Genomic DNA, 13,341 nt, shown 5'->3' with positions numbered 1-13,341 from the left:
TCTTTGTTTATTAGAACTCGCGAGCCAAAAATTTGCAAACAAAGAGATTTTTACAATTTTAAAACTTTACAAATAGGGTCTTTAGTAGTATTATTGTTGTCGTTATTGTCGTATTTTTTAATGTGCTTTTTATTTAATTTAGTTTCAGGTAAAAGTTTTACTATTTTAAATGTTTTTGTTTTAGCAATTTTGTCTTATAAATTACTTCAAGTTCAGTACAACTCTATTCTATCTTTCAAACTTTTTCTAAACAGACTTTTATACTTTATGACGTAACTATTTTTTGTTAGACTTTTCAAATTCATTATATATAACTAAAATTACTTTATAATATTCATAGCTTTTAGCAATTTTATTCCGAAGAGAGCTAAACGAAATTAATCAATAAACTTTTTTCGAAAATGAGTCAGTTATGTTTAAACTTTTTAATCAACTTTATAATAGCATCGCATAGTACATATAATTTTATTTACCTATTATGACGCATAATCTTACATTTTATTAAGTTTACTATTTTACAAAAATCTATTTAGTTATCTACTAGAACTTTTGAAAAGGGTAGATTGAAAAATTTTAAGTTAACAAAAAATAAAATGAAATGTGTTTTGTTATATTTTTTAAATAATTTAAGCAGACTACTACTTGGTGGATATGAATTTTTTAAACTATTTGAGCAGGTTATAAAAAACACTTTATTTTTTGTACCGTTTCTTATACGGTAATACTAAATTTAAAAACAAATGTTAACTTCAAACAAGTTAGTTTTTGGTTAGTAACTTATGAGTTTTGGGCGTTTTATTGCACTAACACTATACAAAAGAAAGAACTGCACAAAAAGTTGATTACGAGTTTAATTATTTCAAATTAAGTTAACAATTGTAATAAATCTCTTTATTGATTACTTCCAAGGCAATCATCGCAACATAGCATTTAGTAATACTCAAGGAAATTCTGAATGTCTTGGGTGTCCTCCTTAGCTTTTGTTGCTCCTAACCAAGTTCTGAATTTTTCCAGGTTCGCGTAACGGGCAAGATTTTCCTTAAGATTTACGCTTCTCGCCCACCCGAACAACTTTTGTTTTCCGTCGGTGGTGTCCCGGCAAACGAGCGGGCTTCCGGAATCGCCGTGTATCGGGTACGGCATGCTTCCGTCCCTCGCCAAATGCCTTAAACTAATCCTGTCTACCGTTACCCTTGAGACTTTGAGCGTTCCGAATTTGAGGACGTCCGACGGATTGGTTTGCGTGTAATTCGCCCACTCAACCTCCGTGTAGCCCCAGCCCATGACGGTGCATTCGTGCCCCTTTTTAAGATCGGCCTCGGAGCCGAACTGGATCATTTTGACGAAGTCGTTGGAGTCGAGCGGGTCTTTGATAAAGATCAACGCCGCGTCGTACCCCTTGTGGTCACCCGTGAAGTTGGGATGTGTGTGTATCTTCATTCCTTCCGGCTCTATTATGATCCTTAAATTGGACGACCCCACCACCGAGTGGTCTCCGGCCACGATGTAAACCTTTCGCTCCAAGTATCCTATGGTGACGTTGTTTCCATCCTTCTCTTCCTTGTTCACGCAGTGGCCCGCAGTTAAGACCCACTGGGGCGCGATTACGGCACCTCCGCAGCGGCACTCAGGTCGGCGGCAGTTGAATCGTTGGATTTGGACCGCGAACGGAAACTGCGTGTGGTCGGTCACGGGCTCGCCTCCAAACATTTGCCCGCCGCATGCTTGGAAAAGAAAGTAAAAAAGAAACACAATCTTCATTTCGAACAGACGAGTACATTAAAAGTTTCACGAAACTCACAAATATTCACATTTAGTTTTTGCATGCATTATGACGTATTTTGTTTAAAATTAGTTTGATAACTGATGAACATCAGAAGGTATCAGAGCAGCCTCTTATTCATAAATAATCTTATTTTAATTCTATTGTCAGAAAGAGTTTTGTTGTATTTAAGTACAAACTTTTTGCAACACTTTTAAATGAAAAGTATGTTTTTGTTAAGTTGCAAGTGGTAGTTAATCTTTTTTTTTTACAAGTAGTTTTAATTTTCCAAACAAAGCTAAATTTAGAGAAAAAAATAATTTAGTTAAAAACACAACATAACTAAAGTTTTATTGATTACTACCACTGGCTGGTTAGCCTTATAAGTATTTAAAGTTTAACAATTAACGTGTTTTGAATTACAAATTTCTTAAAAACACTTTTAATTAAAACATAAACTTCTATTTTTTACCTCTTGGTTGAAGTTATCTCGTAATGCAAAGTGTACATTAATCAATAGAACAAATGCTGAAATATTCACAAGAGTTTAAGGCAGAGTTTCTCAAAAGGGTGCGCGAAACTAACAAGTTAAACTAACTATATATAATTAATTATAACTTGACCTTTTATTTTAAAAGCCAGGTGGTTTTTTTGTCAAAAAAATGCATTACAATGTTTTTATATAAAAAAACTGTCTTCAAATTAAGTTTTAAAAGCCAAACAAAACACTTTCAAAAGTAATTTCTGTATAAAAGCTTTGTGTATTTAAAAAACTAAATGTTTAAACATTTTATAGGTATTTTAACAGGCAAAATATTAAAAAAGTTATTCAGTAACTCTAAATAGAGCTTTAGGGATAAAAAATGTTACTAATTTTAATTTATAAGCATAACAAATGAATTAAACACTACAGTTGCGTAATTTAAGCTTGTAAACCACGTGACTTTGAGTTTGTAATAGGTACTAAATATAATTAATAAAAAGTAGTTATCTTGGTATTGAAAAGTTATTGAGCTAGTTTTAACTCATATGTTATTAAAAAAGGAAAACTTGATAAAGCATGAAAAACCCTCTATCTATATGAAGCATGCAAAAAAGAGCTCAACGACTAAGATGATTTAGAATAACTTCAAAAAAACTAGAAGGATTACAAGAAACTATTCAAAACTGTCTTTACAAAAATAATTAGTTACACTTTTGAAAGTTGACATAAGTATTCAACGTAGAAAAAAAGGGATCAATAATGCATATAACGCCTTAATTTTGATAGTATCATTAAAAAAAAATGTTTAAGGCGCAACAATTATTTTTTGTTTATTGAACAATGAAACAGCACTCAAAAAGTTTGGTCTAAGGACCTGGTGTACAAGGAACCTTTCAGTTATCGAGTCGTACACCACAGGCTTTAAAACTTCTTACGAGCTATTACATATATTATTTTTTATCATCTAAATATTTAAGTTTTTAATTATAAAACAATTGATTAAACGGAATGAAAAAAAAAGGAAAACTAACTAAGTTATGTGTTTACTTAAAATGTACTCAAAAATTTGTCTAATAACATAAAATGAAAATACAATCTAAGCCCAAAACTTAAAATAGTAAAAATAAAAGTAGAATTTTTTTTTAGAATTTAATAATTAATTTTAAGCTAACTAAAAAAAACAATAAACAGTAATTAAAGCAAACATGTGAACATACTCAAAAAATAGGTCACAACTTATTCAAAAAGGTAAAACTTTTATAAGCTTAAATATTGTTACGTTGGATTTTATCAGTATTTTTTACCAAGAGTTTAACTTTCAACATTTTATTTAATAATTTGATTGAAACACTTACAGGAAAAAACAGTTAATAATATATAAACATTTCATTTTATAAATTTTTATTACTTTAAAAAAGTGAGTTCAACCATAAACTTAACTTAACTTTTATAAAATAAAAAAAATTACTGTAACATTTACGATAACTTACTGTAACAACAAGCGTAAAATTGTAGTTATATAAAATCAAATGATATTTGCAAACATAAACATTTTTTTTTGAAAGTTTCCTTAGAAAAGAAGATTAATTTATTAAAATTTTACTTGAACCAGTAATCTCAGCTTACCATTTGTATACTTAACTCTTCGTTAAAATAAATACATCTAAAACTAGATTTTTAAATGGGCATGAAGTTTGTAAATATTTTGAATCTAATTCAAAATAGTAATCTTAATAAATATTTTAAACAAAAGTCAGGTAGAAAATGCTGCTATTAAGACTGAACCACTGTTAATGTAACCAAACAAATCAATTTTTGAACAAAAATTTTTGGTATTAAATGATAACTGTTATTAACTGAAAATAATGACAAAGTAAATAAATGAGTAACAATGATCACAAAAGTTTTACCTACTCTTTTGTTAATTCGACGAAAATACTTCTAGTTCTCTGTAGCATTTATTAATAGTTTAATATATTAATCAGTTTTTCTCACATAACTGCTACTTGATAATTGAGACCAAACAAAATATCGGCGAAAGTCCAAGAGAGCCAAAGCCTGAACTTTAGTGAGACAGGCTTAAGTTAACAAAAGGGTTGATCATACTAAGTCGATTATAAGACCACAAGCCTTCGGTGGACTTATTTGGTTGCAACTGACTGACAAGTTTCATCAAAAAGGAAACCTAGGTCTCAGTCTACTAAAATCTTGTAGTCTGATGATCCAAATGGTATCATCGAAACTTTATATGTTAACTTGATTATTTCGAATAATACTTTGATAAGAGATACGTTTGTATTGAAAAACTAGTTATTTAGATTATTTTTTTTTATGAGCAGTGTTTTAGAAGTTTGGTGTTTTATTTATCTATATATATGTTTAAGTAAAAGTGTCTTTGTTATTTTATATGTTTTTAATCTTTTAAACCTAAGCAAGAAAAATAACTATCATGTTTTTAACAAGTATCTTATTGATCTCATATCCTCAATTTTACATGCAACATGCAAGTATGTATAAAAATAGATGAAACTGAGTTTAACTTAGTTTAAAAAACCTACTAAAAACATAGATATCTACGAAGCAAGATAATTCGTTTTGTTAGATTTATTTAGAATTGTATACAAAAATGACTAAATTAAAATTGTAATTGTAAAAAATTGTTAGAAATATATAGTTATCTGATACATAATATCTGCATAACTTTATATTACTTAAGCCATCAAATTTAAATTGTTCACCACCCGCGATCAAAATCCACCCGATCAAAATCCACCCAGTCAAATTCGCTTACCGATCGAGGGAAAGGGTTAGGGGTAACAGTGATAGTGAACAATATATAAGAAATAAAGAAAAAAATTAAAAAAATTATAAAATAAATTAAAAAATAAATAAACATGAAAAAAAATCGGGTGGATTTTGATCGCGGGTGGATTTTGATCGGGTGGATTTTAAACGCTGGTGGATTTTGATAGTATACCGGTAAGTACTAGCAAAAAAGTAGGGAGATTTAGTTAAAAAGTGTTTAAAATGTATATCTTCGTTAGTTTTAATAGAAGTTATAATCAAACTTTTCAGTACAATTTTTAATTACTAAATGACCTGCACTATAAAAAAAACTTCTGTAGTACCTTTTTTGTTTAAAATACAAAATAAAGTATTACTTTTTTAGTCCTATTATTTTATTAATTTTATTAACTATTTAGTAATACTTTAAATATTTTGATGAAATTGCAAGTAAGAACTTTTCTAAAATTCCCAGAAAACTTTTATATAAATATAGAAAACATATATTTTTTCAACTTTTGAAAGCTTTAACGGTTTTAATTTTAAAGATTTTACAAATAATTTGTTTTTTTGTTAAGTTACTGTAATACGTTATTGTAATGTTTTACTATCAGAAATCAAATATTTAACTCATTTTCTAAGAAAATATTTGTAAATTCTTTTCATTGAAGGTAAAATTTTCAATCATTATATCAAAAACATTCTTTTCCTTGCAACCGTGTTATGTCAACAACTTAAATACAATAAAGCTGATTTTGTTTATACTAACATAGTGTATTATACACTAAAAAACAGTTTAAGTATCAAATAAAAAGTTAAAACATTATGATACTACCAACTTTGAGTAAAATAAGAAAAAAACTCCTTTTTAAAAAATTTTATTTACACTTGTCCAACCCTAAATACTAGCAATAGTTAGAACTTGATGCTTGATTTACTGTTATATTAAATTTTATGTTTACTAAATAGTATTTTAGGTTTAGTTTGTAAGCATTTCTGAAGTAAACTAGTTTTTATACTTAGTGTAGATACAAATGTACTTGACAGGTTAGATGTTATCCTTGTAATGATCAAATAGACACTTGTTAGAACACTTAGATTTTTGTTTTAATTTTGAAGAGTTTTAATTATTTTAGTTAATTCTAATCATAAAACAGTTGGTTTTGAAATGAAGTTTAACTGTCAAAGTATTATCTATTTATTTGACTATAGATAACGTAATATCTATTGACTATAGATTGTAGAAATTGTATATAGCTTAACAAATCAATAACCTATGTGTATTAGAACGGCTTTTAGAATTCAAATAATATAAGTTACTATGAAATGAAAAACTGTCAAAGCTTTTACTATTTTTTGTTGACAAAAAGTACAAGTACGTTTACTTAATTTTTTTTTAATAGCAGTCGGTTTAATAAACAGATAATTTAAATTTTGAAAGTCTTTTTAACTTTTCAAATATGAAATCTGTACTAGATATAGTAAACTGCTTTTATGATTAAATAGCGTTTTTACTGGGCTTACAAAGTTTAAACAAATGTTCATTAAAATGATATTTTATTTAAACGATAATAGTTAACTATTTAATTTCAGTTTTATAAAATTAATAATTTAAAATGACTAAGAATTCTACAGAAATAAAGTCAGTTCTTTAGTAAAGTTACTCTTAATACTGTCTGATGGTCGAATTGGTATGATCAACCCTTTCGTTTAATTTGAGCTTGTCTCATGGCATACAAAAGTCAAGACTTCTGCTCTGCAGACTTCCGCCGGTTATTTTGTTATATAAAACAGTGATCATTTCTAAAACAAACAGAATTTTAACTTATTTTTACTTTAACGGGTAATAAATTGTTTGGTTTCAAAACCATTATTTTTTTATTAATAAAAGTAGTTCTTAGTACAAATTCTTATTTTAGTGCAAGGATTAAGTTGACAAAAAAAATTGATTTTGTGTGAAGACATTCACAGATATTACCTGCTAAAATATTTTGACTTGAACAAAACTAGATAATATTTCTATTTCTATACTTTCTTTAACTTGTTTGGTTTTCTAACTATCCTTTACTAAATAAGTTTAGTGAGAACTTGATTTAAAACTGAAGTGATGTTTAGTACTAAAATTTTGTATTCTATTTTCTTAACTAGTTATCCAGCATGAAGCTGTAAAACTACTCATATTTTCTGGTAAAAAAACAAAACATAGTTTATAAAAAAACGGCAGTTAAAAATTAAGCAACAATGTAGTTTGAATATTGAAATGCAATAAATTATTTTAACAAACTTGTCAGTAGTAAAATTAGTATGTGTTTATGTAATGGATATTTAAAATAATTAAGTTTAGTTTTTAGCTATAAATAAAAATTTAATGTTGCTTGGATAAAAATACAATTTTTTTCTTAACTTTTACAGTATGTTTTATTTCTTCTTGTTTTCAAATATGTTGCAACTTAAAAAACTGAAAATTTCTGTAATATTATCATAAATCTAGCATTCACAGAATTAATTCCAAACTTGGAAACCTCGATGTATTGAACCCTACAGACTAATAGTGTTGTGATTTATTTAATTTTTATTTTTTCGTTTCACAGTGTGTAGTCTTTACTGACTGAACAAATTTTTGAGCACAAAGTAAACATTTTGCATATCATTAAGTAGACTTTTTTAGAATTTACTAGATAACATACACAATGTGTGAAAAAAAAAAAAATTTTGTTTCAACAAATGTTTCAACTTGTTGTCGCACATTGCTTCAAAAAAAGCGTCTTTAAATTTTATTATCAAAGTTAAAGCGTTAAATGATTTATTGTTTGCAATTGTGAAAGATTATTTGCTTGTTAAAACAAGTTGTAAAAACCTGTTTATTATCTGTTTGTGTTTTACTTTAAAGCTAGGTTATACATTCGTTTCAAAAAATTTAAGTACCGCTTAGAATATTAATTCTTTTTAAATTTACAAGCACTACAAATGAAAAATATACAACAATATACAGAAGTTTGTAAAATATACAAATTTAAGTTTGTAAGAGGTACTAAATATATAAAATAAAAAGTAGCTTTTTTTAAGTTATTGAGTAAATTCTAACGTTATTTGTTATTAGAATCAAAATATTAGTACACCCTGATAAAATAGAAGTTTTAAATTTTTTGTTATTCCTTTTTGTAAATTTATGTTTTCTTACTTTATAAACTAATGTCAACTTTCAACAATGTAACTAAAAAATTTGTTTTGTCTAGACAGTTTACAAGAGTTTGTTGTAATCCTTGTTGTTTTACTTGAAGCTTTTGTAAATCATCTTAGTCGTTGAGCTCTTTTTTGTATGTTTCATATAGATAGAGGGTGTGCTAATATTTTTATTCTAATAACAAAAAACGTTAAAATTTACTCAATAACTTAAAAAAAAGAAGCTACTTTTTATTTTATATATTTAGTACCTCTTACAAACTTAAAGTTGTATACTTTACAAACTTTTGTATACTGTTGTATATTGTTTATTTGTTGTACTCGTAAATTTAAAAAGTATTAATATTTTAATCACTATTTAGAACTACTAAGGGCTTAAAAGTTTATTTTTTTATTATACATGAAGTTTTTGTATTATACCTTTAAGATGCATTGTTTGGCTTTTAAACCTTAATTTTAAAGAAACTTTTTTTTTATAGAATTGTTTTAGTACAATTTTCTCGACCAAAAACCGACTTTTTTTTTAAAGACAAAATTACAATTTAGAGTTATAAAACACTAACAAAATACATATTTTTGTTAGGCTTTTCTATGTTGTTTTATGAACACAAAAAACTATTTATTTTATAATATACATATACATACATATAAGATGTTTGAAAGATTATGTTAATTTAATAATTAGCACTTGAAGAAAAATTTATTTTTTAAATAAACCTAGTACATATATTACATGTAAGGATATCGTACTTTTTCTAAACTAACAATATTCTATATGCAATGAGCTAAAAATTTTCAGTAATGTAATTAAGTATCAAATATAAAACAAGCTTACAAAGATTGCTTGTTTTTGACAACCAATGAAAGGAGCTTTTTAATGTTTTTATAAAAACAGAAAACTTAAAGTTAAAGTTTACTTCAACAATTTTTTAAATTGAATTAACGAGAAACAAATAAACGTTGTTTACTTATATTAGACAACAAAAAATTGTAACCTTGTATAAATAAACAGTTGTAAAAAATATAGAATGAACAGTTTATGTAACGATTTTAGTTTATTGTTGTTAGTCATTAAAAAATCAAAAACAAACTGTGTTGTTCCGCTCAGAATATTTCGTAAAAACAATTCTTAGTTTTTATAATAACTTTTTAGTAAAAACGCGAAATGTATATACTTTGTGCGCTACTTTGATACTAACAACTGTAATGAGACAGAAGTTTAATTTCTTTCAAATAAATTTTTTTACAGATTGTTTAAAAAGTTGCTTGAGTTGCTTTTGTTTCTCTGAAATTGTAAGAAATTTTCCAAACACAATTAAAACACTCGTCTCCAGAAGTAAAAAAGTCATTAAGAAAGCAGACCGTTTAAGTTGAACTCTGAGTCAAAATTGTGAGTTTTTTTAGTAATTTGTTTAATTAATTGTTATAATATAAAATTCAACAAATCATTTTTGTGTATATAGATTAATTTGCCGTGTATAAAAAAACTTAAAAACAATGCTAAGTCATAAAAACAATATCAAGTATTTAATTAAACCTTTTATTCATTACATACAATTAATAAAAAACCCTTTAAAAAATACTTCTGTGTTAACAAAAAAGTCTTGAAACTTATAGATAGTTTATGTTTTAGTAAAAACCATTTTAAAGCCCTGTACGTTAAAAAAGACGTTTCTTTACTAAAACTTCAAACGTTTATTAAACTAGTTTTAAAAGTGTTTAGTTGTAATACTCTTAAATAAAAAATAAAACGTGAGCTTTTTAAAGTATTGATCAAGAACTTTTCTTTGTTTTTTATATTTTTTATTTATAAAACGCTTGTATTAAGAATGTTTATTAAAGTTACAATTGCTTTATTTCTTTATAATGTGCTTTTTCACATTACAATTAGTTTAGATCCATGCACTAGCCTTTATTTTATTGAAAATCAGCTAAAATCTACAAAGCAACCACTGTTTTCAATTTTGAAAGTTAAAAGTTTTTAAAACTTTTAGTTTTTTATTAAGACAAACAAAATTTATCTAAGTATGTACTTAAATATATAAATTCTTATGTAAGCTTCACTGATTTCTATATATATTTTTGTGAAACAAAATTACAAATTGATACAAACTAGCTAGAAAACAAAATTAAATTGTTCTACAATGAAAGTTGTATTTCTTAAATTATAAAGCTATTGTACGTAAGAAATAAAAACAATCTATTGATTTCAAATAACCACTTTTGATAAAATGTTTTATACTTTTTTTAAGAAAAAACCTAATTGAAGAAACATTTAAATTTTTCCTAACCTGCTTCGTTAAAAAACAATATGGTAATTTATATTTAAAGCGTTGGTTATGATTAACTTTAGGTGGGCACCAATATCAAAGTGAAATTCAATGTACAGGAATTTTTCAGCTTTTTTTAAATAATTTTCAGTTTTATTTTTAAATTAAGTACATAATGTAATTTAGGTGACTCTTCAACTGTATATAACAGTGTCATTTCAACAATGCGACTTTTTAACTATTTTTTATTCTTTTATTATTATGGTTTATGTAGGTTACATATCGCTGTGAATTAATTATAAAAATTAAGTCGGTTTTTAGGCCTTATATAACTCTAACGATAATGTCATTACAACTAAGTGACATTTGAAATTATATTCTACATTAATAGATAAGTTGATTGTTTCTATTCTTTTCAATAATACTAATATCGGAAAGCTAAAAATATTATATAATAATAAATCCTTATACTACTGAATGTATTTTTACGTGACTCTTCAACTGTATATAACAGTGTCATTTCAACAATGCAACTTTTGAACTATTTTTTATTCTTTTGTTTTTATGGTTTATGTATGTTACACATTAGGCCTTATTTAACTCTAACGATAATGTCAATTGAACTAAGTAAATACAATAACTTACTTTAAAATTAAAGTGCTAGTAATTAGTTATATGTACAACACTACAGTAATATCAAGGACTTTATTTATTAAACGAAGTTAAGTAAAACTATTACATTTTTGACATGGGAAAAAATTAATGTTTGCTAATAAATCTTTTAAAAATTATATAAATTTAAAATTACTCTTTATAAACATATCTACTCTAACACTGGTACTTTAGTTTCAGCAAAATAATATTTATTACTTGGACTTAAAAAAAATCATAAACGAAATAATAAACAAACGAAAAAAACAAAATACACTTTTTTTTCATTTGAAAATTTTTACTTTTAAAACAAAGCTCCTGATAAAAAACAACTTTCATTTAATAACTGTAAAAAACTTTAATTAATCAAAACAATTTAAATAATTTTTTAATTAAATTTATCTAGTTTGTAACAAAAAAAAGTACTTTTCAACAAAATCATTAAACTTGATTACAGTGAACGTTGATTAAAACGAAATTAAAGAAATAACATGTAGACTTAACTTAACACTTTAACGTTAGAATACGTAGTTAAGTTATAACTATAACAATAATTGAAAAAAAATTATTGAAAATACTTTATAACCTGTTAAAAACATTAATTATTGATTTGATATACACAAAAAAGCAAAACTACACTTATTTTCTATTTAACATTCTAACACTTCCTCTAAAAATGTAAATAAAAGATTTTCATTACTTTACTTTGAGATAACATGATAGAACAATTAACGTTGTTCTTAATTAAAAAAACTCAAATAAACTTTTAAACATTTTAATATGCAAACAATATATCAAGCAATTTAATTTTTTTTTGTAAATACTTACTATTTGACTATACTTTTTTTGACTATCTGTAATTCTAAGATGAAAAAAGTGTAGTTTTGCTTTTTTGTGTATATCAAATCAATAAATAATGTCTTTAACAGGTTATAAAGTATTTTCAATAATTTTTTTTTAATTATCGTTATAGTTATAACTTAACTACGTATTCTAATTTTAAAGTGTTAAGTTAAGTCTACACATTTATTTCTTTAATTTCGTTTTAATCAACGTTCACTGTAATCAAATTAAATGATTTTGTTGAAAAGTACTTGTTTTTCGTTACAAACTAGATAATTTTAATTAAAAGATTATTTAAATTATTTTGATTAATTAAAGTTTTTTACAGTTATTTAAATGAAAGTTGTTTTTTCAGGAGCTTTGTTTTAAAAGTAAAATTTTTCATAGAAAAAAGTGTATTTTGTTTTTTCGTTTGTTTATTATTTCGTTTATGACTTTTTTTAATTCAAAGTAATAATTATTTCTTTTTGAAACTCTGATTAAAATGTTAGAGTTGATATTTTTATTAACAGTAATTTTAAATTTATCTAGTTTTTATACGATTTATCAGCAAACAGCAATTTTTTACCTATGTCAAAAATGTAATAGTTATATTTAATTCTTTTAAAAAATAAAGTCCTTGACATACTGTAGTGTTGTATATATAACTAAATACCAGCACTTTAATTTTTAGTTAGTTATTGTATGACAAAATAGTTTAGTAAAAATCGTATATAACAAAAATAGGCAAAAGTTTAAAAAATAATGATGAAGTTTTTAAATACGATAAAATATTGTTGGATATTATTTAAATGACAACGATTTAACATAACTTTTTGTAAAAATATTAGATAGTTTAAAATAATACTATTTATGCTTTATTTAATTTTATATACTTATTAATACTGATTTTCAAGTATTTTAAAAGTCTATGCTTTTATGATAATACAAAAAAAAAAAGAATTTATTATTATAAAATATCTTTAGCTTTCCGATTTTAGTATAATTGAAAAGAATAGAAACAATCAATTTATCTATTAATGTAGAATATAATTTGAAATGTCACTTAGTTGAAATCACATTATCGTTAGAGTTAAATAAGGCCTAAAAACCGACTTAATTTTTATAATTAATTCACAGCGATATGTAACCTACATAAACCGTAATAATAAAAGAATAAAAAATAGTTAAAAAGTCGCATTGTTGAAATGACACTGTTATATACAGTTGAAGAGTCACCTAAAATTACATTAAGTAGTATAAGTACATAAGCAGGGCTTCGCTGAAAAACTGAAATAAAACTGAAAATTATTTAAAAAAAAGCTGAAAAATTCCTGTACATTGAATTTCACTTTGATATTGGTGCCAACCTAAAGTTAATCATA

General features: G+C 25.1%; 1 protein-coding gene across 1 annotated transcript; it reads right to left on the bottom strand.

The window, feature by feature from the left end:
* Window positions 1-930: 930 nt before the first annotated feature.
* LOC145839185 (trypsin-like) lies at window positions 931-1,761 on the bottom strand. The gene has a single exon (XM_082946793.1). It carries the CDS (start codon window positions 1,759-1,761, stop codon window positions 931-933), a length of 831 nt encoding a protein of 276 aa, XP_082802919.1.
* Window positions 1,762-13,341: the final 11,580 nt, after the last annotated feature.

This window comes from Thalia democratica, chromosome 6 (assembly GCF_965202585.1).
Source record: "Thalia democratica chromosome 6, ktThaDemo2.hap1.1, whole genome shotgun sequence".
NCBI classification, from domain to species: domain Eukaryota; kingdom Metazoa; phylum Chordata; class Thaliacea; order Salpida; family Salpidae; genus Thalia; species Thalia democratica.
This window is presented reverse-complemented; position numbering and strand designations above follow the sequence as displayed.